Source organism: Otolemur garnettii, unplaced genomic scaffold (genome assembly GCF_000181295.1).
Source record: "Otolemur garnettii isolate 467f Iridium unplaced genomic scaffold, OtoGar3 scaffold00019, whole genome shotgun sequence".
Classification (NCBI taxonomy): domain Eukaryota; kingdom Metazoa; phylum Chordata; class Mammalia; order Primates; family Galagidae; genus Otolemur; species Otolemur garnettii.
The window spans coordinates 13,660,791-13,687,635 of NW_003852414.1; the positions used below are offsets into that span (position 1 = coordinate 13,660,791).

The window sequence follows — 26,845 nt, forward strand, 5'->3', positions numbered from 1 at the left end:
GCAAAAAAAAAAAAAAAAAAGAAAAGTATAAATTCCTACCTCCATTATCTTTCAGGTGTAGTGCTATCTTGGTATCATCTGAAAGAGAAAGTTAAAGTTAGTACAACAGAAAAAAAATTTCAAAGGAGCATGAATCTTATGACCAGTAATTGTCTACTCACTGCCTTCCCTGTTATGCGACTACATTTTGATAATTTATTGAGGTCATTTCTAGTTCAATGAGAGCAAGTCCTAGCTTTACATGATATAGTGCTAAAATTTCCCCTGGAGATTGTAAGATCAAGATTTTATTAAAGTCTTACCTGATCTTTAAGTTCTGTGAGAAAAGTAAGCAGTTATAAATTAAAATGCATCTACTTTTAATATTCTAAAAGAATGTATTGTGACCAGACCCCTTAGTTATGAGCTTATTTATCCATTTTTAAAATTAAGAAAATTCCAAATGAATTGGAATAGTCAAGATATTTTCAAATTTAGGTCCAAAGGTTAAATGTTTATTTATTGCTAACAAGGATGACAATATCACATATGAAGAGATCTCATCCTGAATTTTAAAAAGGTAGGGTATCTTTTTTTGATTTCAGCAGTTATATTTCATTCTAAAAGGTAGATGTTCAATTATAGAAATATTTTCACCGGCTTCAATATCACAATCAAAAATAATATGGATTAAAATCGAATGTTGCTTTAGATTTTTAATAAAAAGCAATAAAATGGATTTAGCAGGTGCCTTCTACCTCAATTTATTCCAGTTAATCTTACCATATCCAACTAAATTTCCATCACAAGCAAAAGTTCCATGTTTAATTTCACTTTCTATTTAAATGAAAGTAAAGCTTGTGGCAATAAAGAGTAAGCTCACTCAAAGCTGAATCTTGGCCAGCTAGTTCTCATATTTCTCCCCACTTTGCTTCTTCATTCGGAAGAGAAAATGATCAGATGTTGGCTAATATACTTTCTTCTTATTATTTGTACCTATGCATCAACTAGTATTTTTACCTTCCCTAAAAAAGGAAGTATTTTTGAAGGACACTCTCTATGACATACACAGTACCCCTGTATAGGTTAGAGACCAACATAATTTATTGACTGCATTCAGAAAAATATTAGAATTGTAGAAGGGTGGAATTATCTACTGTTGGTGTGTCAGAATCAAAAATCAAGAAACATTTCATATACATTTTGCCTTTCTGTCCTGTGCCGGCCATGTTGAATTTTCATTTACTGTGACATTTATCCACTTGAAAAGCAGTATTTTTTTTTCCCCTACGGAAAGGGGGCAAAAAAGCAGAATCAGTGGTAAAGCCTAGATTTTAGTAAAAGGCACAGTATCTAAAAAGAAACTCAGCCATATTTTTAGTCTATGATAATTTTGTTTTTATCTTTTTCCCCTTTAGAAATCTCTTAGAAACCCAGTTTGCCAAAGTATAACTTTCCCTCTTCTCCATCCACGAGGCGTCAACACAGAGGTTTCCCCCTCCTTCTGGGGAAAAAAGCAGAAGAGCCCTTGGGTACCTTCTGTGGGGAGGCTGGTAGGCGGCTGGGATGTGGCTGATCTTCTGGTGGTGGTTAAGACCCTGAAGTGCGTGGTTGTTGCTTGAATGGTTGTGGTGGTTTGAGAAGAAGTTTCCACTGGCTCTGTATTCTCACACATCTTCTCTTTGGACTGATGAGAAACAAAAAGGCAAACGCTTTGGGTGATCACACATACGTATTTTTAGAAATTACATTCAAGAAGTTAAGCCGTTCAGCGCAAGGCTCTCAAATGAAGAATAGGAAAGAAATTACTTTTGTACAGGACATGTTTTATCCTTTCCTGTTTCTGTTGTCAGTAAACATCATCCTAATGTTTCATGTAAAATCCTGGACTTGGTTTGCTTATGGCAGGAAGAGCCAAGGAAGATGTTAAATGGCCCCTCTGCCATGAAACAGATATTGCTTCCAGACAGTATTGTTTAGTTAGATTGTAAGATTAACGGGAATAAATTGAGGTGATAATAAATTTATTCTGGATAAAATGTGAATGTTAAAACATTCTTACAGAAAATCTCCAATCTTACCTTCTCATTTCTATACCCACCCCACGAAATATAACAAAGCAAAATTCATGTTGGATAAGACAACAGGAGCAGTATTCATTAAGGAAGCAAAAAAGCAAGGGTTTCTAAGAGAAAAAGGATCAAAATCAATGTCACTTGAGGGAGACCATGCCTTGAACTAAGAATGGACAGCAGAGGTAAATCTAAACCTCTCTTCCTCATATTAAGGCTGAGACCTTTGCTATTCCCCCAAACCCCGAGGGTTCCATTAGCAAACCCTCTTTGTTGGAAAATAGCACGTATGTAGGTTCCAGGGATTCACAAGAAATACAATCAGATGAATATGTACTTTTCATCAAAGAACACAAAAGAAAAAAAGGGCAGTCAGGCAAAGAGTCAGAAAAAAACAATGCACAGCATAGGCCACCAAAACTTTGATAGTCTGGGCAATCACCCAATGTGGAATATATGAAAATCTTATGTAAAGTATTTTTTAAAAATGAAAGGTAAAATTTAAAAATGAACTGTTCATGTGAGATGAGAAAAATGAGTCGGCAGATTTAGTAAGGTGTCAAATTTAAATTTTAGAAATGAAAAACATATCTGTTAAAATTACTACCCCAAGGGTTAGATTACAAAGATTAAGCAAGATGAAGAAAGAATATGTAAGCGGGCAGATATATCTGAAGAAATTTCCTGGAAAACAGCACAGAGAAATAAGAACGTAGATGATATAAAAGAGAGGTAAAAAATAAAGAGGATGGGGAAGTGTGATTGAGCAGCACCTTGATCAAACTTGACAGCCAATCAACTAGAAAATACTCATTTTTTTTTGAGCACACAGGGAACATGTTTATAAACTGCCCATGTACTATTTCATGAAAAATTTCCAACCAATGTTTAAAAATCGCTATCACAGACTATCTCCTCTGACAGCATTTCAATTAGGTTACAAGTCAATAATAAGATAAAATTTTAAAAGTCTCCATAATTAGGAAATGTGATATAATTCATAATTTGATGTAATTCCAATAAAATGCTAATAAGGTTTACTGAATGATTGATCACAGATCGTGACAAGATGAGTTTAAAATTTATATGCAGGATGAAAGACCCAATAGGCCAAACATTTGTGAAGAAGAAAATTAAAGGAGACTTGTCCTATAGATAGCGCTTTTCCTTATAAAATGATAGTAATCAATACAGAGTGTTGTTTATATGAGTGATGGCAAACTCAGCTTTAGAAGAGGAGAATCAAAAATGTTACATGGGGCAGTGCCTGTGGCTCAGTGAGTAGGGCGTTGGCCCTATATACTGAGGGTGGCGGGTTCAAACCCAGCCCCGGCCAAACTGCAACAACAACAACAAAAATAGCCGGGCATTGTGGCAGATGCCTGTAGTCCCGGCTACTCGGGAGGCTGAGGCAAGAGAATCGCCTAAGCCCAAGAGCTGGAAGTTGCCGTGAGCTGTGATGCTACAGCACTCTACCGAGGGCAACAAAGTAAGACTCTGTCTCTAAAAAAAAAAATGTTACATGGAAACGGGAGCTTTTGCAAGATATTACTAAAAGGAAGGCTTATTCAAGAAATGGTCCTTAAAATTTGGCTAGTTATAAGGGGCAAAAAAATCCATAATATTAGATTCCTTGCTTCCATAATATATAAAACCCAATTTCAAATGGAATAAAGACTTTAACGTGAAAGACAAAGACTTAAAACATCCAAAAAGCAATATTGATACATTTGACACATTAAAATGGAGAAACTTTTGCACATTTGATTCAGGAGACATGCATAATGTATTTCCGTAAGAGGAAAAGTCTGGAAACAATATCTGTAAAGAAAGACCAAGTGAGAAAACAATATGATTATAAAAATACAGGCTTCAGTAAGGGAGAGTTCCGTGGGTTTTTGCTTATTTGTTTTCAATTTCTTTTTCATTATTGCATTTTAGTACCTAAAAAGTGCCTGAGACAGCAGGAACACAGAATAAATATTTCTTGAGTAAATAAATATATATTTCCACAGAATATATAGCTGTGGAAATGATGATTAAACTTCCACCACAGACATTAACTCAATAAGGGGGAAAAAAAAACCCAACCAAATCCTGAGCAATAAAGCCAAGATTCAGAATAGTTTTACTTATTTTGAATGGGAAGAGGCAGGGATGTGATGGAGCAGGAACAGTCATCATTGATGACGGACCATTGATGATTGTAGTTCTAACGCGGCATAGAGCAATCATAGGTTTTCTTTTCCTTATTGGGTTTCAGAACCACACTAATGTCACATAAATGTTAAAAAGATCTTTTTAAAGGAAGATAAAAAGGAGGAACCTTTAAAATACTTTCATAGGTTTTGTTTCCATTCAACCAACTACCAACTCCCCTATCACAGCCATCCTGGCCTTCCCCAGCCGCCCACCTGCCACTGGTTCAGTCCAGCTCACCACCATCTCGGCTCAGCTTACTGCAACAGCCAACTTCCTGGCTGCCTGCCTTACAATTGATTACTCAGCCAAGGCCAGGATGATTTTCCCAAAAAGCCATTTGGATATTATTTCCTTGATGAAAACCCTTCAGGTCGATTTTCTCTGCCTTTTGGGTAAAGTTCAAACTCCTTCACCTTGTCACATTTAGGGCTATGATAAGCTTAGCTGAGCTCAGATGTCAGTCACCCTTCAGACTTCACTTTAAATATCACCTCTTCGAGCACACCTTCCTTTATCCCACTTGGCACCACCACTTGTGTTTACTCTGACCGTGCCCATGTCATTCTCTAAGTGCGGTTTATCTACCTTGCTGGACACAGGGTTTAATGGCCCTGCTGAACATTTTTCTTACATTACCAGCAGCATGCTGGTGTGTCGTGAGAGGATCTTAGGTGTGCTAGGAAAATTTTTAAAGATCATGAGTTAAATTATTTTCAAAAAAGGTGAAGGGACAGTAAGTATTTTCTTTTTTTTACGATCAGCATAATTTAGGTGTGCCATGGTATTTTATGTTCAAGTATGCCGTGAGATAAAAAAGGTTTTAAAACACTGGGTTAGAACATAGCCAGACAGTTCTCTGGGGAGCCTTGGACTGACCTGGTTCCCCTCCATTTCTTGTTTGTGGTTCTCCAGAGTAATTGTACAGTGTGTTGGGAACGCATCACCTTGGAATAAGGGGAGCCGGCTGGACCAGCTATGGCTCTGCCCCAGTTCCCCTCTAGAAACAGTTGATGTTCTTCAGAGCTTTAACCCAGAGACTGACGTAACCCCCAGAGTCGAAAACTCAGGGCGGCTGCTTTCTGGAGGTCCCAACTGTAGTGCAAATGGCATTCACCCAGATGGGACTCTGTCTGCCTTGGACAGATTTCCTGAGCCTTTGGGGACCAGCTCACAGTGAACCCCAGGCTTCCGTTACCCCTTCCTGCTTACTTGTAAGCAACAAATCCTCTTTCTGTAGCCTGTGGTGTCTGGGCACTACTTCATCACACTCAGACAAGTTGGTAACCAGTACACAGTGACCTCACTTCACAAACTTACAGGGAAAGTGCTTATATTAGGATTTATACTTATTCAATTATTTCATCTCACGATCTCAAAAAGAAAATTTAATTCTAGTTTCAGGCAAGGACCACAGACTGAGGTTGGTGAACTCATTTACTTAACCTATAATCACAGGGAAAAAGAATCGCTCTCCATAAAGCTACCAAGGCTGCTAATTTAACCACAGAACAGGTACACAGATTCTGACCTCCCTGAGAGGAGGGGGAAGTTTTTATCTTTGTACTTTTAGTGGTTAGCATAGTCTACAGAACACGGTGAGTCTCCACAAATATCCTTAAGAAGGCTTACAGTTGGATGGATTTTTCTCTATCTCCTATAATTCATAGTGACCCCCAGTGAAGCAGGAAAATTAAAATGTCTGAGTTACTTTCTCCATCTTTATTTTCAACATTTTTTATTCTGGTAACCATGATTATGTGAAAGAAAAAACTGACCTGAAAATACTATGGCAATGCAAACACATCACTCTTCTTTAACTTTGTTGTTGGATAGGGGAAGTGAGATAGATGGAGTGATGTACATCACTGTAATTCCTCAAACGCATGTCAAAAAGTGGATCAAAGCCACACTGGCAATAGTTAAAGCTCAAGAATGTTCTGAGAGATGTATTTTTGACATTCTTAGGAGACATCTCTCCCAGAACATGAATTTTTATCAAGCTTCCAGGGATCACTGATTTCCTAATAGTTTTTAAAATAGCATTTTGGCATAATTTGCTTTACTGAATGAAAAAAAAAAAAAACTTGTCTAATTGTTAATAATTTTTTATTCAAAACTCATACCCTAAAATGTAATGAAGAGAGAAGAAATATTTTCTTTTATGAGCTTTATATCTTTATGTGACCTGAAATGACAGGGTAAGTGCAATTCATTGAAAACTTCTAAACAGAAGATTGTTTCTGCAATCGTATATAGCCACTTCATTGCACCCTGTTCACCTGGGAGTGAACGTTATACCATTTCTCTATGTCGGCTGTGTTACACCACGCCTCACTTATCACAGCACACCAGTTTGCTGCAACCAGAACCCTTAGTCTTGTTACTTGAGTTTCAAAGAGGGGCAATGGCTCCTTAAATCTTAGAAAAGTAGCAAGCATGTCAGACTTGCCCTTTGCTTACAAAGATTCAAACCCCGGCTCAACTCCTCCCTTGCCTTTTACCTAACTCTTGAAACACACACCATCCCTCTCCACCACCTCCCATCCCCCTTCCCTCTCTTCTTCTTGGTAATAAGAGGATAATAACAGTGCCTGCCTCATAGATTGGATGTGAGAATAAATTGAGGCAATATGTATAAACAGTTAAGCCCAATTAGGGGTTTAATAAATACTGGCTTTTAAAAATTAAATTAGAAACGATTTTCATTAAGTCATAGCCACTGTGTATCTGACAGCCTGGTCCCGGGAGTTTTGTCATAATAAAGCCCGCGTGTACCTCTTCAGGACATCCACTGTCCACCCAGTCCTGCCGGTGGCGATCAAATCCACTGGAACATCTTCAGAGACACCACGTTGCAGTGCAGAAACGTATGAGGTACAGACGGGGGAAGAAATGAAAGGAAAAAAGATTGGTCAATACTTAATTCTCACATGCTCAGTTTAGCACATCAGCTTTCTTCTGCAGAACTGGTCAGAAGGGGGGAACATCTGAGGTATTATCAAGAGATCACTCACTTCTTAGGGTGTCACACGATTAGGATTAGGATGACACATAGGGACAGATGACTCTGTCCGGCAGACGACACTGTCCAGAGCACCTGCGCCTCTGCACCAAGGAGACACCAATAGCTTTTCTGTGAAGTTGATTTTCTTTTTCCCCGTATTTTTTTTCTTCCTCATCAAAACAAATAAATCATACAAATTTTTACAGGTATCATTTTTCCAGAGTTCAGACTTGTTTATTTTTAGTTGAAAGACCCACCGTCACACAATGCTTCTCTCTTTTGCAATGAAGTGTTAACTCAGTGTTCTGTGTTTTTCAAACCCTGCACATTCCAAAGAACAAAACTGGCCCTTGAACAGCTCTTAAGGGAAAACCCCCAAGCCCCTGGAATATCTGTCTGCTATGAGTGTGTATCTTAGGTACGGGGCTATATAGGGTGACAATTCGACTTATTATGAATGTCTGGTTTTATTCACCTGGAACTCTGGGCCAGGCTATGTCAGTTTGACCTCCAAGGGGAGCTGAAGTCTGTAAGAAAAACTTAGTTCCATCCCTAAGTGACAAACCCTCAATAAAGGCTCTGAACACCATGGCTTACATGAGCTTCCTTGGTTGGCAATGGTCGTGAGTTGCCACACAGGAGAATTAAGTGCTGTCTGTATGACTCTGCTGGGAGAGGCAATGGAAGCTCCAGCCTTGTCTTTCCTAGACTCTAACCTATGGGCCTTTTGTCTTTGGTGATTTTAATCCATCTTCTTTTCCTGTAATAAATAGCAACCTCGAGTATAACAGCTTTTCTGGGGTCTGTGAGTTCTTCTCGTCAATCACTGGACCATGGTGTATTCTTAGGGATGTCCAATAACAGGATAGGAATGAAAACAGTCATGTCTAAAACGTCTAATTAACAAGCATTAGGTTCCTAAGATTTTGTTCACCTGTATTTTCTTCCTTGAGTCATTTTCTGTCTCCCTTATCTATCTTCATAAACACCATTCATTTCCCAAGACCCAGAAATTACTATCCAGAGTACGTGCTGATAAAGGTCCATGATGGCAGTCCACCCTACCCCTGTTTTGGAGGTTTCAGTTACCCACAGTCAACTCTGGTACAAAAATAGTTGAGTACAGTATAATATCTTATTAAGGGGGAGGGAAGAGACTCATGTAACTTTAACTAAAGTATATTGTTATAATTCTTCTATTTTGTTATTAGTTGTGGTTAACCTTTCATTCTGCCTAATTTATAAATTAAACTTTATTGTACACATGTGTGGGAAAAAACATAGCATATTATAGGCATCCATGAGAGGTCTTGGAATGCATCCTCCAGGGTAAGAGAGGGACACTAGTCCTGGGATTGCATCTTATTTTACTATTTAACTTTTCTCCTTTACAGAGAATCTCACCTGCTTCTGTCTCATTTACCAAACTCAACCGTGAACATTTTAAAGCTAGGGTCTTAGACTGGTCATTTCATCTAGCACACCTAACACATGATATCTTTTTTTAATAGGAGAAATTCAAAATATTTTCACTCGTCTATTAAAATTAAGGCTATACACTGATCCTGAATTTTAATATATGCAAATGCATATCTACATACAATATATAAAAGCCCTATGAACATGCGTTAGCCTAAAAGGATATCTAGACCTTTTTTTCCCAGTAAGTGGAAACTGCTCCACTTGGGTCTGAAATTTTCTTGTTGGGCTCACTACGCTGCTTCCCAACCTTTCCTCTCACTTGTTTTGCAATGAGTGCACGTGGTGGCTCTCCCTGTGAATCCCTGCCAGAGCCTGTGCACCACGGCATAAACAAGCATAATTTAATTCAAGTGGAATGTGAAAACAACTGTCCTGTCAATGGAAAAGACCGTATCTATCATTCTCTCCAGACACGACCCAATGAAGCTCAGCTATTTGATGCCTACCATCTGTGTAACAAGCGTAAGTGTGGCATAAACATCAGTGTAGGATTTGGCACCCTAAGTTTGAGAATCCCCAGTTGGTCAAGGCCATCTCTGGTTACCCAGTGAGAAAATGACGTGTGCCATCTATTCACGTTTAATTCCAGATGAGTCAGATGACGGCTCGTTCTTTTTTTGTGGTTTGTTTCAAGTTTATTTAAACATTGAAGAATGTACTGACATTCTCTCTTGGAAGGCAGGGATGTATCAAATTTCCATTAAAAAGTATGTCTGGGGAACCACCTGACTATCATCCAATGGAAAAGATCATTTAAAATGCAGTTGTTTTCACTTACTCCGTTCCATCCCTATCCTTAGCCAGTGAGCTATAATAAATTTGACCTCATAATAAGACAGCCCCAAATCTTAAATTTGCACATCCACTGAGATTTTTAAAAATTCTGTTCGTCCTCTAAATTGTATAATGGATGCCATGGAGAAGTACAGAAATATTGCAGTTTGATTTATTATTTAAATCTTCCAATGATGTTGTATGACATTAGATTCTACTGAAAAAAGGAATCAGTTAGGTTATTCATTCATTTATTTATTCATAATTAATTCCCTATTGAGTGAAGTTTACTAAGCGCTAAGGTGGAAAGAACCAAGAATGCCAAAACAAGATTTGGTTTGCAAAGCTCATACTGGTTGGGCCTGGTGGCTCAAACTTGTAATCATAGTGCTCCGGGTGGCTGAGGCAGGAGGATTGAGTGTTGAAGCTATAACACTCTAGCCCAGGCAACAGAGTGAGACTCAGTCTCAAAAAAAAAAAAAAAAGAAAAGCTCATACTTTTTGGTAGATTACTGTGCCTTAAAAAAAAAAAGAATAAAAACTGAATCCTGCCATTTGAGCATTTTTTAATAGCTCAGTAACCTAAATAGCATCCCAAAGCAATTATAAGCAAAAGAGTGTATGTTGTGAAAATCATTAAGAAATGCCACCCTCTATATTATTTCTGAATTCTAAACAAACCAAAAATCACCTTCGAGAACACCTTCCTGTCTCCACTGAGCTCTTGTGTCTTTTTTTAAAGACACAAGGACATTAACCACATCCTGTTCAAGCACATTGATTTCCTAACATTTTAAACAGGGATTCACAAGATGGCTTTCCTACCTTGGCATCACCTAGAACCCCTGCTGAAATGCAAATTCATGGGTCTGAGTAAGATTCCCTGGCAACTGAGACACAGCAATTTTCATTGTGAATGAACATACCCAAGGCATTCAAGCCACATTCAAATCTGAAAACCATCAACTTCCTGCAGGCTATGACCAGGTCCCTTGTTCACTCCTCCAGCCTGTCTTCCATAACCCATTCTCATGCTCTTGTTAAGAATAGCAAATGGCTTGCCCTTCTCTGAAAGTGCTGTGCTTTCTTATGACTCGACCTCTGAACTTGCTATTCCCATATTGCTGGGATACTCAGTTAGTAAACTTGATTCAACTCAAGTATAATCTATTCCAAGACAGGGCGGCTCCTCCCTCCACCTAACAGAGCCAGCAACCCTCCCTCAGAGGTCCCCAGTACCAAGTGCACCCATCTGTTGTTGTTCTGTAACTGGGTGCTTTCCAGCTTATTTTACAAGACTTTGGGGAGAACACAGTTAACCGTCAGGTTTTAGGTGGGGTGTGGTGGCTCACACCTGTAATCCTAGCACTCTGCCGAGGCAGCAAGATCCTTTGAGCTCAGGAGTTCAAAACCATCCTGAGCAAGAGTGAGACCCAGTCTTTACAAATAGAGAAAACTAGCTGGCATGGTAGAGGGCCCCTGTAGTCCCAGCTACTTGGGAGGCTGAGGCAGGAGAGCTCTTGAGCCTGAGTTTGAGATACCATGAGCTATGATGCCACAGAACTCTCCCCAGGGCGACAGTGTGAGAGACTCTGTCTTAACAACAACAAAAAGGTTTAGAAGCAATCTGCTTGAGTTAGAATTTTGGCACAAATACAAAATAAATGTGTGATTAATAGGCTATTTTTCTCTTCCTTTAAAAAAAACATTATTTTATTGCATGTCAACAAATTATAATTTGGTATATATGTGTATGGGGTACAAGGTGATATGATATATGCACGCAGCATGGAATTATTAAATCAAGCTAATTAAAACATCTATCATCTCAGATACTATTTTTTCTGGTGAGAATATTTGAAATCTCTTTCAGCAATTTTGAAGCATATAATATGCTATTGTTAACTGCAGTCACTTTGTTGTGTAATAGTTCTCAAAAACCTTGTTTCCTGGAGTGGTTTTCCTCATTGGTAAAATGAGGCAGGGAGGGTTATGAAAGGATTAAAGGTAGAGTGTCAGTGTGGCACTCAGTAGAGATCCAGTAAATGTTAGATGTTTTTAATAAGCAATGTCTTTGTAGTATGCATGAACCAAAGTTGACACTGTAGAAAAATGAATAAATGAGACTGTCACTCTACAGAAAGGATTTAGACAATGTTTAGGAATTGCTTCCAGGTACCATATTAACGTGAAATGTGTTTTATAATATAAAGTCCTTTATCATCATATTTGAGAATCAGAACAAGATCAGGGGACATCTAAGCTGCTGTCACATGCCGGCTCGATCTCTCTTCAATGTTTATAAGTAGACAGACACAATAGGAGGATGTTTTTATTTCCACATTATTCTCTTCTTACTATTATCCAAACTGATAGAGAACTATATTGTATCTCAAATTAATTGTACTAATCGCCACTCAATTTCAATGGTGTGTTGATTTCAAAACCCTCAGGGCCCAGGTTCATGCACCCCATTAAATAAGGCAGCCTAGAAACCAAACAATATTGTCTTAGCTTGCAGCTTTTATCAAATCAAGAGATAAAATCTCTATCTTCACATTAAAGTGTTTCATAAACAGGGCTGAGCTTGAAACAGTCATATATTTGTATGAGGGAAATAGGATAAATATTATGATATATAGGGTGGCACCTGTGGCTCAAAGGAGTAGGGTACTGGCCCCATACACTAGAGGTGGCGGGTTCAAACCCAGCCCCAGCAAAAAACTGGAAAAAAAAAAAAGATACATACATAAGCAAAAATAATGGTTAAAAATAAACTGCATGTGTCACTGAGCAATTGGACATGTGATTTTATCAGGGAGAGGAAACATCTTCTACAAAGGGAATTTAGGGAGGACACGACCCAGAATCCCATTCGGAATGAGTTTCTAGAGTAAGGGATCGGCAGATTTTTCCTGTTAAGGACCAGGTAGTGAATATTTTAGGCTTTGCAGACTATATCATTTCTGTGCCAACTAACCTCCGTTGTGGCTTGCAAACAGACACAGATAAATGTGTAGACAGATGGAGGTGGCTGTGTGCCATAAAACTTTATTTACAAAAACAAGGAGTGGGTCATATTTTTCAATCACCGACTGTGGTTTGCTAAAATATGTTCCACACTCTTAGGTAAAATAAAGATCTATAAAATTCTGAAGAGTTGAGGACAAATGCCTCATCAGGGTCTCTGACGATTTATGTGGTTCTTGAAGCCTTAAAATTATTTCCCATGGTATGCTATTTTAATGGAAAAATAGCAATGGTACGTTTAGTAAATTCTCTTCTACCTATATGTGAAAATGTGGAAAATGTTCCTTTAGCATGAAAACAATGGAAAGATGCTTTACAAAGATTCCTAAGTATTTTAGATGAGATGATAAACAGTAATGATTATAGTAATAATATTTTATTCTAAGGTTAGTACGTAACAGGTGGTATGAAGCTAGATGGGAAAATTGTTTTCTTTTGAACTACAGAAAAAATTAATTTTAAAGGCAGGTCATAAAATTATACATTTTGTTAGAAATCTTTATTTTTAATAAAAAAACAGTAAAAAATATCTGACTTCCCTTATGAGACATACTTGTTCTTAACTGGCCTCAGGCATGAGATGGACCACTTCACTTCTAAAACTATTCCTCCAAAAATCACGTAACTTGAGCTTAAAGTTTTTCAGCATTTTCGTGCCTGAATTACTCGTGATATACTGCTCTGAGAATGATAGATTATGAGTAATCTATTACAGGGAGCGTAGTGTAGGATAAATTATAAAATTTGACATTTTAATATGCAAGAAAGTCGAGTGTTTTAATAAAAGTGCTTCATGCTACAGAGCAGAATCATAATCCAATGTTTGTATAAATAGTTTTCTGTTGAATGGAGAAAATCTAATTTAGAGGAGTTTCAAATGGAAAATTGAGATCAAATCATCTGATTGCCAGAACCTTCTAACCCATTCGTGTGGCATCTAGAGGTGCTGGCTTTACAAATAGATATCTAGAATCCAGAGTAGCCTTCACATGTGTGTACCAAGAATGACTACATCAGAGCCTTTGATCTTTACAATTCTGTTATCAAAACAATTCATTATCTTAGCCTTTTCTCCTCCAAATGACCGGTAAAAAAGATATCTCTGGTACTGTCCCAGTTTTTATTTCCTCTATCTTTCATTGATCAAATTTTCAACCAGGAAAACAATTTTTGCAATTAGCTTTGCATGCCAGAATTTTTCTCTCCTGCGTCTAATCTGTGCTCAGTTTGGGAGAATGGAGAGGAGGAAAGAATTGAGGCTGGGGATGGTGCCACGACCTGTAGGCTTGTCTGGGAACAGGCTAATCCTTTCAGAAATCATTGTGCTTCAAAGCCACTGCCGATGTTGGCAAAATGTCCTTATTTGTGTATTTTTCAGGGCTTTCAGGGAATGAAGAAGATATAAAAATTTGCCTGAAATACACTAAAATCATGATGCATAAAAACAAGTCAATTATACACCGAACAATCTGCTAAACCTAGATTAGGGCAAAGTCATTAGGAATAGCCCAGAGCTGCTAACTTTCAGCATGGTTTAATCAAGGAAAGGGCAACTCTCCCTCGAATATTACATAGTTCAGTATTTATTTTATACCTACAAAAAAATTCCTTCAAAAAATACTTAGAAGGGGCAAGAAAAGGAAGTATTGGCTCATTTGGAAATAGCTAAAAGCTACAGCGTTTGACTCAATGGACTGATTCGTTTGCAATGCTATTCTCACAGTAAAATCTAATTTTTATTGTGGTCCCCCTTATAACTTGTAAGTTCTACTAGTATATATTGAAATATGCTGGCTAAGGGAATTTCAGTGATGCAAGTTCGGCTGCAGATTGACTTAGGCAGCTCTTGGCAAAACAGCGTATCTTCTATGACTTCACAAGTTTAAGGCCCTCACTTGGGTGATAAGCTTGTTAGACTTTTTACTTCTACCCAGAGAAGGTAGATACAGTTACAAACGTTTCCTCTTCAGTGGCTTTAAGTGCTGTGCTGCTGTACCTGCAGCCAACGGATTCGAATATATTTGCAATATAAAGTCCTCGATTCTATCAAAAACTGGATTACTCTAAAATAGAATCTTTCAACCTCTTCATAAATAAACCAGAGCAAGAAATATATATATATTTTGCAGTTTTTGGCTGGGGCTGGGTTTGAACCTGCCACCTCTGGCAGATGGGGCCGGCACCCTACTCCTCTGAGCCACAGGCACCACCCAGAGCAAGAAATATTTTTAACATAAAGTGTTTCGAAGTTTATATATGTATAGCTGTGTTACATTTTGATGTTAAGTGCTTATTTCAGTGTTCACTTTTCTGTGCTTTTCCCTAAAAATCCACATAAAGCACAGATATATTTTCTATTTCCTTCTATTAAAAAAGTGCTGCATATGACCAGCATAAATTGTCACCATAAATTATCCTGGATAGCCCAAACCCTACTGCAATATCACAGGGTAATTAATGTCATCTTTTTCCTAAATGGGAATCCTCAATTTGAAAAATACAGTTCCATAGTTTAAACTTGAAATCACAGTTATACTTTAAATAGCACTGATGGGTTTTAAACTGACATAAAATAATTGTACGTGTTTATGGGGTACCTTGTGATATTTCCATATATGAAAAGTATAGTAATCAGAGCAATTAGCACATCCATCATGGCAAACATATCTCATGTCTGTGTGTTGGGAACATTCACTAACCTTCTCCTTGAAACTATATAATATATTCTCATTAACTGCAGTCATCCTATAGTGGTATAACCATAGAATTTATTCCTCCTAACTAGCTGTTATTTTATATCCTTTAATAAATCTCTCCCTGTCCTCATCTTCCCCCAACCTTCCCAGCCTGTCCTGTTCTACTTTTTACCTCCTTGAGGTCAATTTTGTTTTAGCTTTCACATGTGAGTGAGAACATGTAGAGTTAACGTTGTCTTTCCGGCTTAGTTCACTGGACATAATGTGCTGTCCACTTCACTGAGAGTAACAGGATTTCACTTTCATGACTGAATATATTCCACTGTGTATCTATGCTATGTTTTCTCTGGCCATTCATTGACCTGGGTTGTAAGACACCTAGGTAAATTGCATATCTTAGCTACCGCAAATAGTACTGCCATACACTTGGGGTACAGATATCCCTTTGAGATACTGACTTCCTTTCCTTTATATAAACGCCCACTAGTAGTAGGTCAGTCTCCTAGCTTGACCATTGATGCTGGATAATGTGGGAATTCTACTTATAGTGTTTTGAGGAACCTCCATACCCTTTTCCATAGCAGTTATATGAGTGCTAGTTTGTGTTTCTGCCAGTGGTGTATAATAGTTCCCTTTTCTCCTCATCCTTGCCAGCATTTGTTATTTTTTGTCTTTTTGATAATAACTATCCTAACTGGGGTGAGATGATACAGTATGGTGATCTTGATTTGCATTTCTGATGATTAGTGATGTTGAATTTTTTTCCTCATATTTGCCTGCCATTTGTAGTCTTAAGGAATGTTTGCTCTGATCGTCTGCCCATTTTTTACTTGGTTTCTTGTTTTTGTTTTCTCTTGTATTGCTGTTGAGACGTTGGAGTCCCTAGTATATTCTAGACATTAATCTTCTGTCAGATAAAAGGTTTGCAATGATTTTCTACCGGTTTGTAGGTTGTCTGTTCACTCTATTGGCTGTTTTCTTTGCTCTGAAGATTTTTAGTTTGATATAATCCTACTTGTTTATTTGGTTTTTTTTTTTGCTAAGAGGTACATTTTAGTGACAGCATATTATTCCATTATATGACTTAATGAAACAATTTTCAACTTAAATATGAGAATAATCACAGGATTTTAACTTGTACAAAATATACACCATCTTGTTTGCATTTATTTTAATATAATGTATCATTTTTATTTTTATTTATTTATATATTTGTTTATTTGAGACAGAATCTCATTTTGTCACTCTTGGTAGAGTGCCATAGTGTCATAGCTCACAGCAACATCAAACTCTTGGGTTCAAGGGATCTTCGCCTTGGTTTTTCATTTTCAGTAGAGAGGGGATCTCCCTCTTGCTTAGCCTGGTCAGGAGATGTATCATTTTTAAATTAGCATTTTTTAATTACTGGGAAGTTAAACTTTTAAAAAATGTTTATTGACTATTTTCATTTCTACAGTTTTGAATTGCATTTTCTTTTACTTTCCTCGTTTTGATTGGGTTGTTCTTTTTTCTTGTAAGATTTCTGTGAACTAAGAGATTGAAATCTGTGTTAAGTGTAATATCTGTTTGTAATTTGCCCTTTAAGACATAATTTTTTGACATATAGTAGTTTATATTTTTACATAGTGAAATTTTCCAACCTTCTGGAATTTCTTTCATTGCTTTTTTTGCTCAAAAAGGCCACTTTTACATTTTGCCATATTTTCTCCTAGCTTGACCATTATTTCATTCTTTATTTCTCTAAACACTTTCTTTTTTTTAATTAAATGATAGCTGTGTACATTAATGCAATAATGGGGTACAGTGTGGGGTACAGTGTTGTGTTTTCATATACAATTTGAAATATTTTCATCAAACTAGTTAACATAGCCTTTGTGTTATTTTCTTAGTTATTGTGTTAAGAGACGTTTATATTCTACTCTTAGAAAGATTCACTTGTACCCTTGTAAGATAAACCATAAATAAACACTTACAAATTTATTTTGGCATATAGTGGGAACTAAGAAGAAAATTTAAAAATACATAGATTTTTTTCAAATAGCAGACTAAGATTCCCAGGATCATCTGTTGAATAACATTTAATTGTTTAAGTTCCATATAATTGATCTTATTTAATTTTTTTCTCTGAGTTGGTTACATTTATTCTTCTCAGTGATTTTTCTAATCACATTCTGAGGTTCTAAATAATAATCCTATTGTGAAATTGACAGAATTGATAAGGAAATAGTTGGCATTTTACTGCATTTTAACTTTCCCTCCATTAAAATGTTTATTCAGCTGTTAGTCTAAGTGGCTCATCAAACTTTCATCCTTTCCTTACAGAGATTCTATATATTATTAAATTTGAGAGTAGCTATTTTCTCTATTTTTGCTATTGTTAAAGAGTCTTTATCACTATAGTTTTAAGTCTATTTCTGACATAGAAAGCTATTGATTTCTGTGAAGGTTGTAATTGATTCTTTTATCTATAAATTATAACTTTTGTTCTTCCTTTCCAATAGTTATGTCTTAATTTATGTTTCTTTTCTCTGTGCATTAACTAGAATTATTGTTACATAATAATGGTGATCACGTCCTTGCCTTCTGGCTTATTCTAATTATGGCATTTCTGCAGCTTCAATGGTCAATATATTTTTATGTTGCTATGTAATAATATTTATTTTGGCACTTAACAAATACATTTCTATGTTAGTCTGCTATCATTTTTACTTAGAAAAAAGGTTGAATTTTATCAAGTGTTGTTCATTCGATCTAATTATACTTTTGTACACATCAACCAACCTCTTTCATACCTCCACCCTCTGGTGACTGTCATCTATTCTCCGTCTCCATGAGACCTATTGTTTTTAATATTCAGCTCCCACACACGAGTGAGGACATGTGAGATTTGTCTTACTGTGCTCCAGTTCCAGCCAAGTTGATGCAAAAGGCAGGATTTCGTTCTTTTTATGGCTAATACTCCACTGTGTATATGAGCCCCAATTTCCAATCTATTCATCTGTTGATGAACACGTAGGTTGATTTCCAAATCTTGGCTATCGTGAATAGTGCTGTAATAACATGGGGCTGCAGGTATCTTCGAAATACTGAAATCCCCTCTTTTGAAACTACAGCTCGCAGTGGAATTGATGGGTCCTATGGTATTTCGCTTTTCTCTTTTTTGAGGAAGCGTCATACTGTTTTCCATGAGGGTGCACTAATTTACAGTCCCATCAACAGTGAGAAAGATTAGCACTATTTTTTAGCCAGGAGAACACATATGAATGACTGATGTTCCACCTCTCGCCAGAGATCAGGGCTCGGTTTTGCAGAGGCCCCTAGTAGCTGCTGACATAGGTAAGGAGGGAGTGGGAGGACTCAGCTGGAAGCCCTGATCATAAACAGCATCCAGAGGGATCTAATCTCAAAGGCTTTACATCTGGAATTTCACTTTTCAATATTCCTCCTGCTAGAGGAAAAAAAATAAGTTTGAGAACCATTTTATTAAATCATTTATATACTTCACCCCCTTGATTAATCTAGGCTTATTGTCATTATATTTTACAAGGTAATTAAATTTTTCAGAAGAGTACTATGAGCTCATTTAAAATATGATAATATAACATTAACAGGGCATTATAAGAAGAGAGGAAACTTTATCTCTGTGTATGGCCCTGGAAGATTTAATAGAAGACATTATTATGCCAGGACTCAGGCATCCTCAAACTATGGCCTGTGGGCCACACGCAGCCTGCCTAGGACATTTATCCAGCCCACCGGGTGTTTTTGCTGCCACTGCCTGTCCTGCTTAGCAGCCGACTCGTCCCAGGGCCCACAGTCCGGCCCTCCAATGGTCTGAGGGACAGTGAACTGGCCCCCTGTTTAAAAAGTTTGAGGACCCTTGTGCCAGGTAGTAATAACTGAATGAACCTCATAATAATCAGAACATTGTCTTACAAAAGACACTTCTTTAGTAAATTTTTTTGAAGAACAATAATCACTTTAATGGGTTTACACTGCAATTCCTTAAAACATACCAAGTAATATAAAAGTAAAGTGGAATCTAATGGCATGAAAATTAGAATTTGCTGGTTTTGAATGTCATTTTTCCCCCAGAAGTGGAAATGACTTGGGATATAATCTAGGACAGACTCTTCACTTTGTAACAACTGAAATCCAGAGATGCGGAGACAAGCTTTCAGTTCCAAGTTCCGCATCCCACTGGAATCCAGCCTCTAGCGAGGGTGGTTTGCTTAGGGACCTCCCACTGAAACGTGTGGCCTCTGAGATAATGGCTGAGCATTTTTCTAGCTGCTACTAGAACTTGATAGTATATCTACTATGATCTGAAAACATGGTCATTTTCCTTCATAGTAACAAATAGGACCGTATTAAAATAATGATTCTCTTTTGGGTAGTTTTTAATTAAGAGCATATATAGATAGTCCCTTAATAATATATATATATATATTCTCTCATTAATACATATATTCTCTTAATATATATAGTAATGAATAAATATCTAAACTATGATATTTCCAAGAATATGTGTGACAAGCATTCAGGAGGAGGCAGAATGTTCCAATCAATGCCAATGTCTCTGTTGGTTTATGACTTGCCAAATGTGAATTCTCTCCTCAAATACACAAGTGAACTGGCTGCAGGTTCTTATTTGATGGGACACATTTTACCTGCAGCAAAATGTAACATTTTACTACTGGCAGCATTATTTGAAAGCTACTCAATACTTCCTGCTAAAGCTCCAGGCACTAGATCAGTGGTTCTCAAACTTCCTAATGCCACAATGTATTTTCATTGTTAAAAAGGGGTCGCGACCCACAGGTTGAGAACTGCTGCACTAGATGCTAATCGCATACTGTGCTCCTGGATGGAAAATATAAAGTCATATTTATGTGTTTCTAGGCCTCTTTAAAATGATAGTAGGGTTATAATTGTCAAGTAAGATTTGCTATTGAACCATGAGGTTTTGGATTAGCTGGTTGGACAGGGGGGTTTCAGGAAACATTGCTTATTCTTCTGATAATATTTTTCACACTTAATTAGACAGTCAATGCCAGGTTAGGTAAAAGAGTGAATCAGGACTCTATTTTGACTCAGAAAGGCAGAGCAAGGTTAAAAAAGCTTGTGGCAGATAACTTCTCTAAGATCCAGATTAAACCAGAACATCTTTTTACACATACGTAAACTAACATGTAGCCCATAGCAGTTTACATTAGTCATTCACACTTGAAAGGAGTCATTGTTCCAGTTCACCAATGTATTTTGATCAAAGATTTTTTTTTTCCATTAATATCTAGAGTTCATGGTAAATGCAGCTTCATCTTTAAACCCTTGAGTTATTATTCCAAGTAGAAGTAAATAGATTTTGGTAAAAATACTTTTCCAAGACTTAGAGAATATGCAACAATGTTACCAAGATTATTCCTTTATTATTTTAAAAACTTCATGCTTGAGAATTTTGAATATATACATTCAGAATGTATATTACGGAGGCAGTTTGTCTCTAGAAGTCTAAGTTAATATCTATGTTTAAAAAATAAGTTGTTTAATTTTAGCAATGCCTTGTAGAATAGAGAGAGCTTTGTTTTCTCTTTAAACTTCCACTATGAGGTCAGGTGTGGAGGCTCACACTTGTAATTCCAGCACTCTGGGAAGTCAAGACTGGAAGATCTCTTGAGCCCAGGAGTTTGGACCCGGCTGGGCAATAATGAGAGATCCCTTTTCTACAAATATATATATATATATATATATATATTTTTTTTTTTTTTTTTTTTGAGACAGACTTTCACTTTGTTGCCCTCAGTAGAGTGCTGTGGCATTATAGCTCACCACAAACTCAAAGCTTTGGGCTCAAGTGATTCTCTTGCCTCAGCTTCCCAAGTAGCTGGGACTACAGATGCCACCTACAATGCCTAGCTATTTTTTAGAGTCAGTCAGGGTCTCGTTCTTGCTCAGGCTGATGTTGAACCCATGAGCTCAGGCAATTTACCCACCTTGGCCTCCCAGAGTGCTAGGATTACAGGCATGAGGCACTATGCCTGGCCTTACAAAAATAATTTTAAAAATAGCCAGATGTGGTAGCACATGCCTGTGGTCTCAGCTACTTCAGAGGCTGAGGTAGGAGGATCAGTTCAGCTCAGAAGTTGGAGGTTGCAGTGAGCTACAATTATGCTACCGCACTCTAGCCTGTAGGACAAACCAAGATGGAATAAGGCCCCATTTGTTTACAAGAAAAAAAAACCAAAACATGATTCCTTCTTCATTATAAATTTCCAAGCTCACCTGGAAGGGTTAGTTTCTAAAACTGCACCAGGCTCAGGTCCTTACGTAGATTGCCAGCAAAGCATTAGCATATTTGTTCCATTTTAAGAAATGGTTCTGGCCATAAAATACTGTTTTTCCTTATTTCCTTCTCCTACATCAGATTTATCAGGCATATAAAATATCAAATTACTAAATGCTAATTCTGTTAGAGTTTTATGCAGCTCATGTGTACCAATGTTCTATGTCTTATTAAAGACAGGAAAAAAAAATGATTTCAAGAATTTGGGTGTGAAGCAATTTTCTGCTTCATAAAATACAGTTAATGTCACCTTATGTTAACAGAAGCATTCCTGGATATGTGGCTCTTTCTTAAGATTTGGTTTTAATAACTGACTAGATATTTCAAAGTATGCTCTTTAACCTGGAAAGAAAAACATTTCTAGCAAAAGCTAGGTAACCCTATGTAGAATACATCTATAGATCTACCCACAGCACGCACGCAATCAACACCTTCGAAAATGTGTCTATCATTCACTTGCAAATCCTGTTATATCAGTTTGACCTCCTGCTGCATTACCTGGCTGCTGCTTCCTCTAAGGAATACTCATTCTTAATCTGCCTAAGTATCAATCACTATTTGCTTCATTAAAAAAGCCCTCAAAATCAGGTCATCAGTATTTTTTCCCAAATAGTTTGTTGTGAATACCTAGTTTACCATTCCTTATATGAATGCACAGATTTGTTATAGAGTTTCTATTGATTTGGCAGAAATCCAGGTGGTGAATCTTTAGGCTTGTGGGCCGTATGGTTTCTGTCCCAGAAATTCCACTTTGGAGAATAACTTTACTCACCTAGAAATTCTAGCTCAGAACATGAGAGGTTCTGGACGTATCAAATGTAATTAGAACTGAGACAGAAGCAGGGATTGGAGTGCAACCAGAATATCAGAGTGTGATTAGGTAAAAGAACCATATAATTTACAAGGCAAATCATCACATGTGTAACAGGGCAGGCCTGTCCCAGAAAACTAGACATACGGGGAGTTGGGGGCCTAGATCTGATTCTCACGCTTCACAGACAACCTTGGTCTCTACAGATTCTGTGCACAATTTCAGTAAGTCTTTTTAAGCAGATGTTCTTGTATATTTAACTCCTACCACGTATGTTTGGTAAAATGCTTATTAAAATGTTAGCGTCTGACGTATTTTCAGCCCGCTCTTCTAAAACTGTAGCATCAAAGATTATTCTCTCTTTTCACACACCATGCGCATAGGTCTATGAGGGTGATGTAGAGGTGAATTTATGTTCCACTTTCTGATCTAGTAGAAAAAGATGCAGTGATTTCGGAGAAATTCTCCCACACAAAATAACAACTTCATACACCATTTTTGCTGTATGACATTTTAATTAATTATTCACAGATCATTTTTTTAATCCATGACAACTCTTTAGGTGTTATTTTTATTACTTTTCCCAATCCATAGTTTTTATTTATTTTTTATCAGGACTCTTATCTTGTCAATTTTGTACTCTGCAAGAACATAACCTCCATGATGGCCAATGGCAATTTTATATGGATCTTGCTTAACAGGCCATTGAAATGTTTAAGTAGAGATTAGTATAAATAAGCTAATAAAACCTTTATAATAGACTGGGAGGGCTTTTTCCCTCCTTCGTGATAGAATTGTGTATCCAGTCTGTACATTTTGGTAAGGCTACGCGTGCTAAAATTTCAGCTCTAGCTTTTTTTGTATCCAATCATCCAGCCTGCCTCCACCCCCACCCCCTCCAAAAAAATGACTTTCAATTTTGGTTTTACCAAATCCTCGTTTCATGACCTTGGATGAGCGTCTCAATCTTCTTATTTATCATTTACTTATCAAATAAGGATGTTCATATTTAACTCTTCATGAGATTGCAATTTGAATGAAATTATAAAAATTAATAGACTTTCACGGCAATAAGGCTTTTCATGGACTATTTGGCACATGGTAAATACAAAATAAAAGGGAGCTAGTATAATTATTTTAAGCATCTCATGGATAAGGCATTCCTACCCTTAAAACAATTCCTTTTTCTTTCTTTCAAAGCTCTTGTTTTGCATCAGCAACAATAGCAGAAAAAAATTGGTGTAATGATTAAAAAAAAAAAAAACCCTCTATAATAGCACAGTGCAGAGGAGGGATGGATTATCTCTGTGGAGGGCCTGGGTCATTTCAGAGGTCTTCTTGGTGGTCTGAAGATACTATTTAAGGAATATAAAATCTGTGTATTTTTAGAATAACCTATCTTTAGAAGTGGTTGCAGCCAAGGTCATGACTGAGAAAGAAAATAGTTCTCCTTTAACTATAAATTGTCATTGAAGGAAAAATGCAAGAAAAAATGGCTTTCTAGGAAGGAGGGGGAAAAAGGAAGTCTCATTACTCTGGAATCTTTCAGTCACTGTCTAAAACATCTCAGAAAAGAAAAAGTTGAATGTTAATCTAGGTTCAACCAACAAATCTCCTTTTTATACTAACTAACCTTCTTCTACAAGTTGGTCAGATTGCCCTAAAATCATATAAAAAGATCCATCTGGATTGTTTATGTCTTTCCATGAATGACAGAATTCCTGTCATAAAATTTCCTTCAAAACTCTTGGTATCGCTGACTCAGGACTTGACAGAAATAAACTCTTTCACATTTAGAAGACAACATAAAAATCTGTCAAGAAACATATTGCTATCAAGAAATATAAAATAATCATACTTTAACTTTTCTGAGGGATAGCTTTTAACGAAGGTTAAAAATCAGAAATGATGCCAATTATATAGAATATGTAAGTAAATTTTATAATTTTATAATTTTCTTATATAAATACTATAAAAGCTGGCCTGAGCATGAATGCACTGTCTTTTAAATGTCTTTCCGTATTCTGGTGGCACCTGTAGCTCAGTGGGTAGGGCACTGGCCACATCCACCGAGGCAAGTGGGTTTGAACCAGGCCCGGGCCAACCAGGGCAGCAATGACAACTGTAACAAAAAAAATCTGGGTCTTGTGGCAGGTACCTGTAGTCCCAGGAGCCTGGGAGCTACTTGGGAGGTTGAGGCAAGAGAATTGCTCAAGCCCAAGAGGTTGAGGTTGCTGTGAGCTACCCAGGGTGACATAGTGAGACTCAAAAGAAAAAAATTGTCTTTCACTATTTTAACAATAGGTTCCCAAAAAACCAAATAATTAAACAATAAACTACTTTTATTAAATGTTCTCATTTACCATAATGTTAGCCTTTTTAATAGAAAACTGTTAATTCAAGGTTCTCTCCCTTTCAATACTCAGATTTTTTGACAGATGTTAGCCATGAACTTGGCTTTTGTTTTTAAAGCGACCAAATGTAATTTTATTCTTGGGCAATTAACTTTTAATTATTTCTAGGGGAACTCATTTTATTAGTGCAAGCAAGCGAAGGGAATGGAAGGTATTATGAAGCATCAACATCTTAGAATGTTCCATTTTTAGCTACTCTCTGCCTGTTGGACTGAATTCGTTAAAGTCTAACTTTCTGAACTATAACCCTGTAAGATGCAGCCACCCCAGTTGGTGAACACATAAACAGAATTTTAGAAACACGTGGATAATCTTGAAAAAGCAGCTATGAACATATGTGTGCTAAATAATTCTACAGATTGTATCCAAACGGCGCTCAGATGCAAAACTCAAACAAAAATCAAAGCAAAATCAAAGATAACTTGAAAGAAGCCTTAATATTTCAGGTGGGATTTGGTAATGTGGAGACTTGGCTCAAGCAGCTATTTCTTTAGAGTTTGGGAATAAGAAAACGGGTTTCTATTCTCTAACCACACGTCTCATTAGAGACTGGCAGATAGCCCAGTGGCCAGAAGGACACAGAGATCAAAATGCAAAATAGATGATTAGGAGATAGGCAGACAGATCAATAGGTAGATGGAGAAACATAGAGAATTTTTTTAAAGAAAAGAATGATCTGTACTTTCTATTCAAAATCGCATAAATCAGAATGCTGTCTTTCTCAAAGAGCTAAAAGCCCACATATTCAGCACTGATAATTTTCTGCTTCTGACATGTTAACTTGGGAAGTTTTCTCATGAGTACCTCAATTGTCCTAATATGCTTTAATATGTACTGTCTTTCCTCTTTTTCTTATTAAGAAAAAATGTTTCTTTGCGTACTGTTTGATTTTAGGTGATAGGTGCCTGTTGTAAAAATTCAAGTCTTGCAAAAGGGCTTATGATAAAAGGGTTATGCGTAGCCTCTCTCTACAACTATTTCCAATTTATGACAATTTCCCCAAAGGGAAACCCTGTTACTAGTAGCTTATGAATCTTAGCAAACAGTATTCTCTGTATCAAAATGTACTTCAAAATGCTTTCATGTAATGGATAAAGTAGCATCATACTTAATTGATAAATTGATAATTACAATAGTACATTTTTGTGAAAGATAGGTTTGAGGGCTTAGAAGAAAAAAACCCTCTAATCTGTAGTCTTAAAAGATACTTTTGTCTATGCCATATTTCAGAAGAAGCTATTTAAGGGAAATGCTAAGTTTTTTAAATTAAAAGTTAAAGGTTATAAAAGATCTTGTACTAAAATAAATTCAAAATTCAATTAATCTCTTACACACCGCACGTTAAAAACAACTGGTTTGGTTCTATGGTAGTTCTTGGAGCACTTAGTTCCTTTAGAACACTGAACTACAACCTTGATGGCAGCAATTTAATAAAAAAATCTGAAATAAAAAGCTGATCCAAGGATTTTAGTTAGCTAACAACGTTCTAAGATCTGATTCATTTACTATATAGACTAGGTTTGTCCAGAAGCTTCTTGTTCTCTTTTTATCATGCTCTATTTCATTAACACTAACATTTTAACAACAAATATCTATAGATTTTTTTTTGTGTGTAAATTTTCTCAATTCCAAATTCAGAATAAGTATTTCTATGAAATTTTGGCAAAACCAGCTCAGACATGCAAGAGCAGTGTTTCCACTGCACTCTTCCCAGACCCAAACAGAATTTCTGGCATCTCAGGATGCCAGAAAGGTTCATTAAAAATCTGAACCCTTAGGATCCCCCTTAGACCTACTGAACATGAATCCTTAGTGAGCTGTAGCATAATCTGCATCTTAATGTCTTAACTGTATTAGTATCAATATTATGTTAAGTGAAATAAGCCGAGTACAGAAAGATGTACATTGCATGCTCTTGCTCAGATGTGGAAGCTAAAATGGTCAGTCTCATCCAAGCAGAGAGCAGGATGGTGGATACTAGCAGCAGGAAAGGGGAGGGGTGAGGGTGGAGTTGAAGGTATAGCCAGATAAGAAGAAT

At 36.9% G+C, this 26,845-nt stretch overlaps 1 protein-coding gene across 1 annotated transcript in view; it reads right to left on the minus strand.

Annotated features, from left to right (window-relative positions):
- PLXDC2 (plexin domain containing 2) overlaps positions 1-26,845 on the minus strand; it is a 370,418-nt gene that overhangs the window by 46,865 nt on the left and 296,708 nt on the right. Inside the window, exons 10-12 of the mRNA XM_003786768.1 lie at positions 7,029-7,089; positions 1,516-1,666; positions 40-78 (exon numbers count right to left, since the gene is read on the minus strand). Coding sequence (XP_003786816.1) covers positions 40-78; positions 1,516-1,666; positions 7,029-7,089 — 251 coding nt within the window. The remainder of the gene's footprint in view (positions 1-39; positions 79-1,515; positions 1,667-7,028; positions 7,090-26,845) is intronic.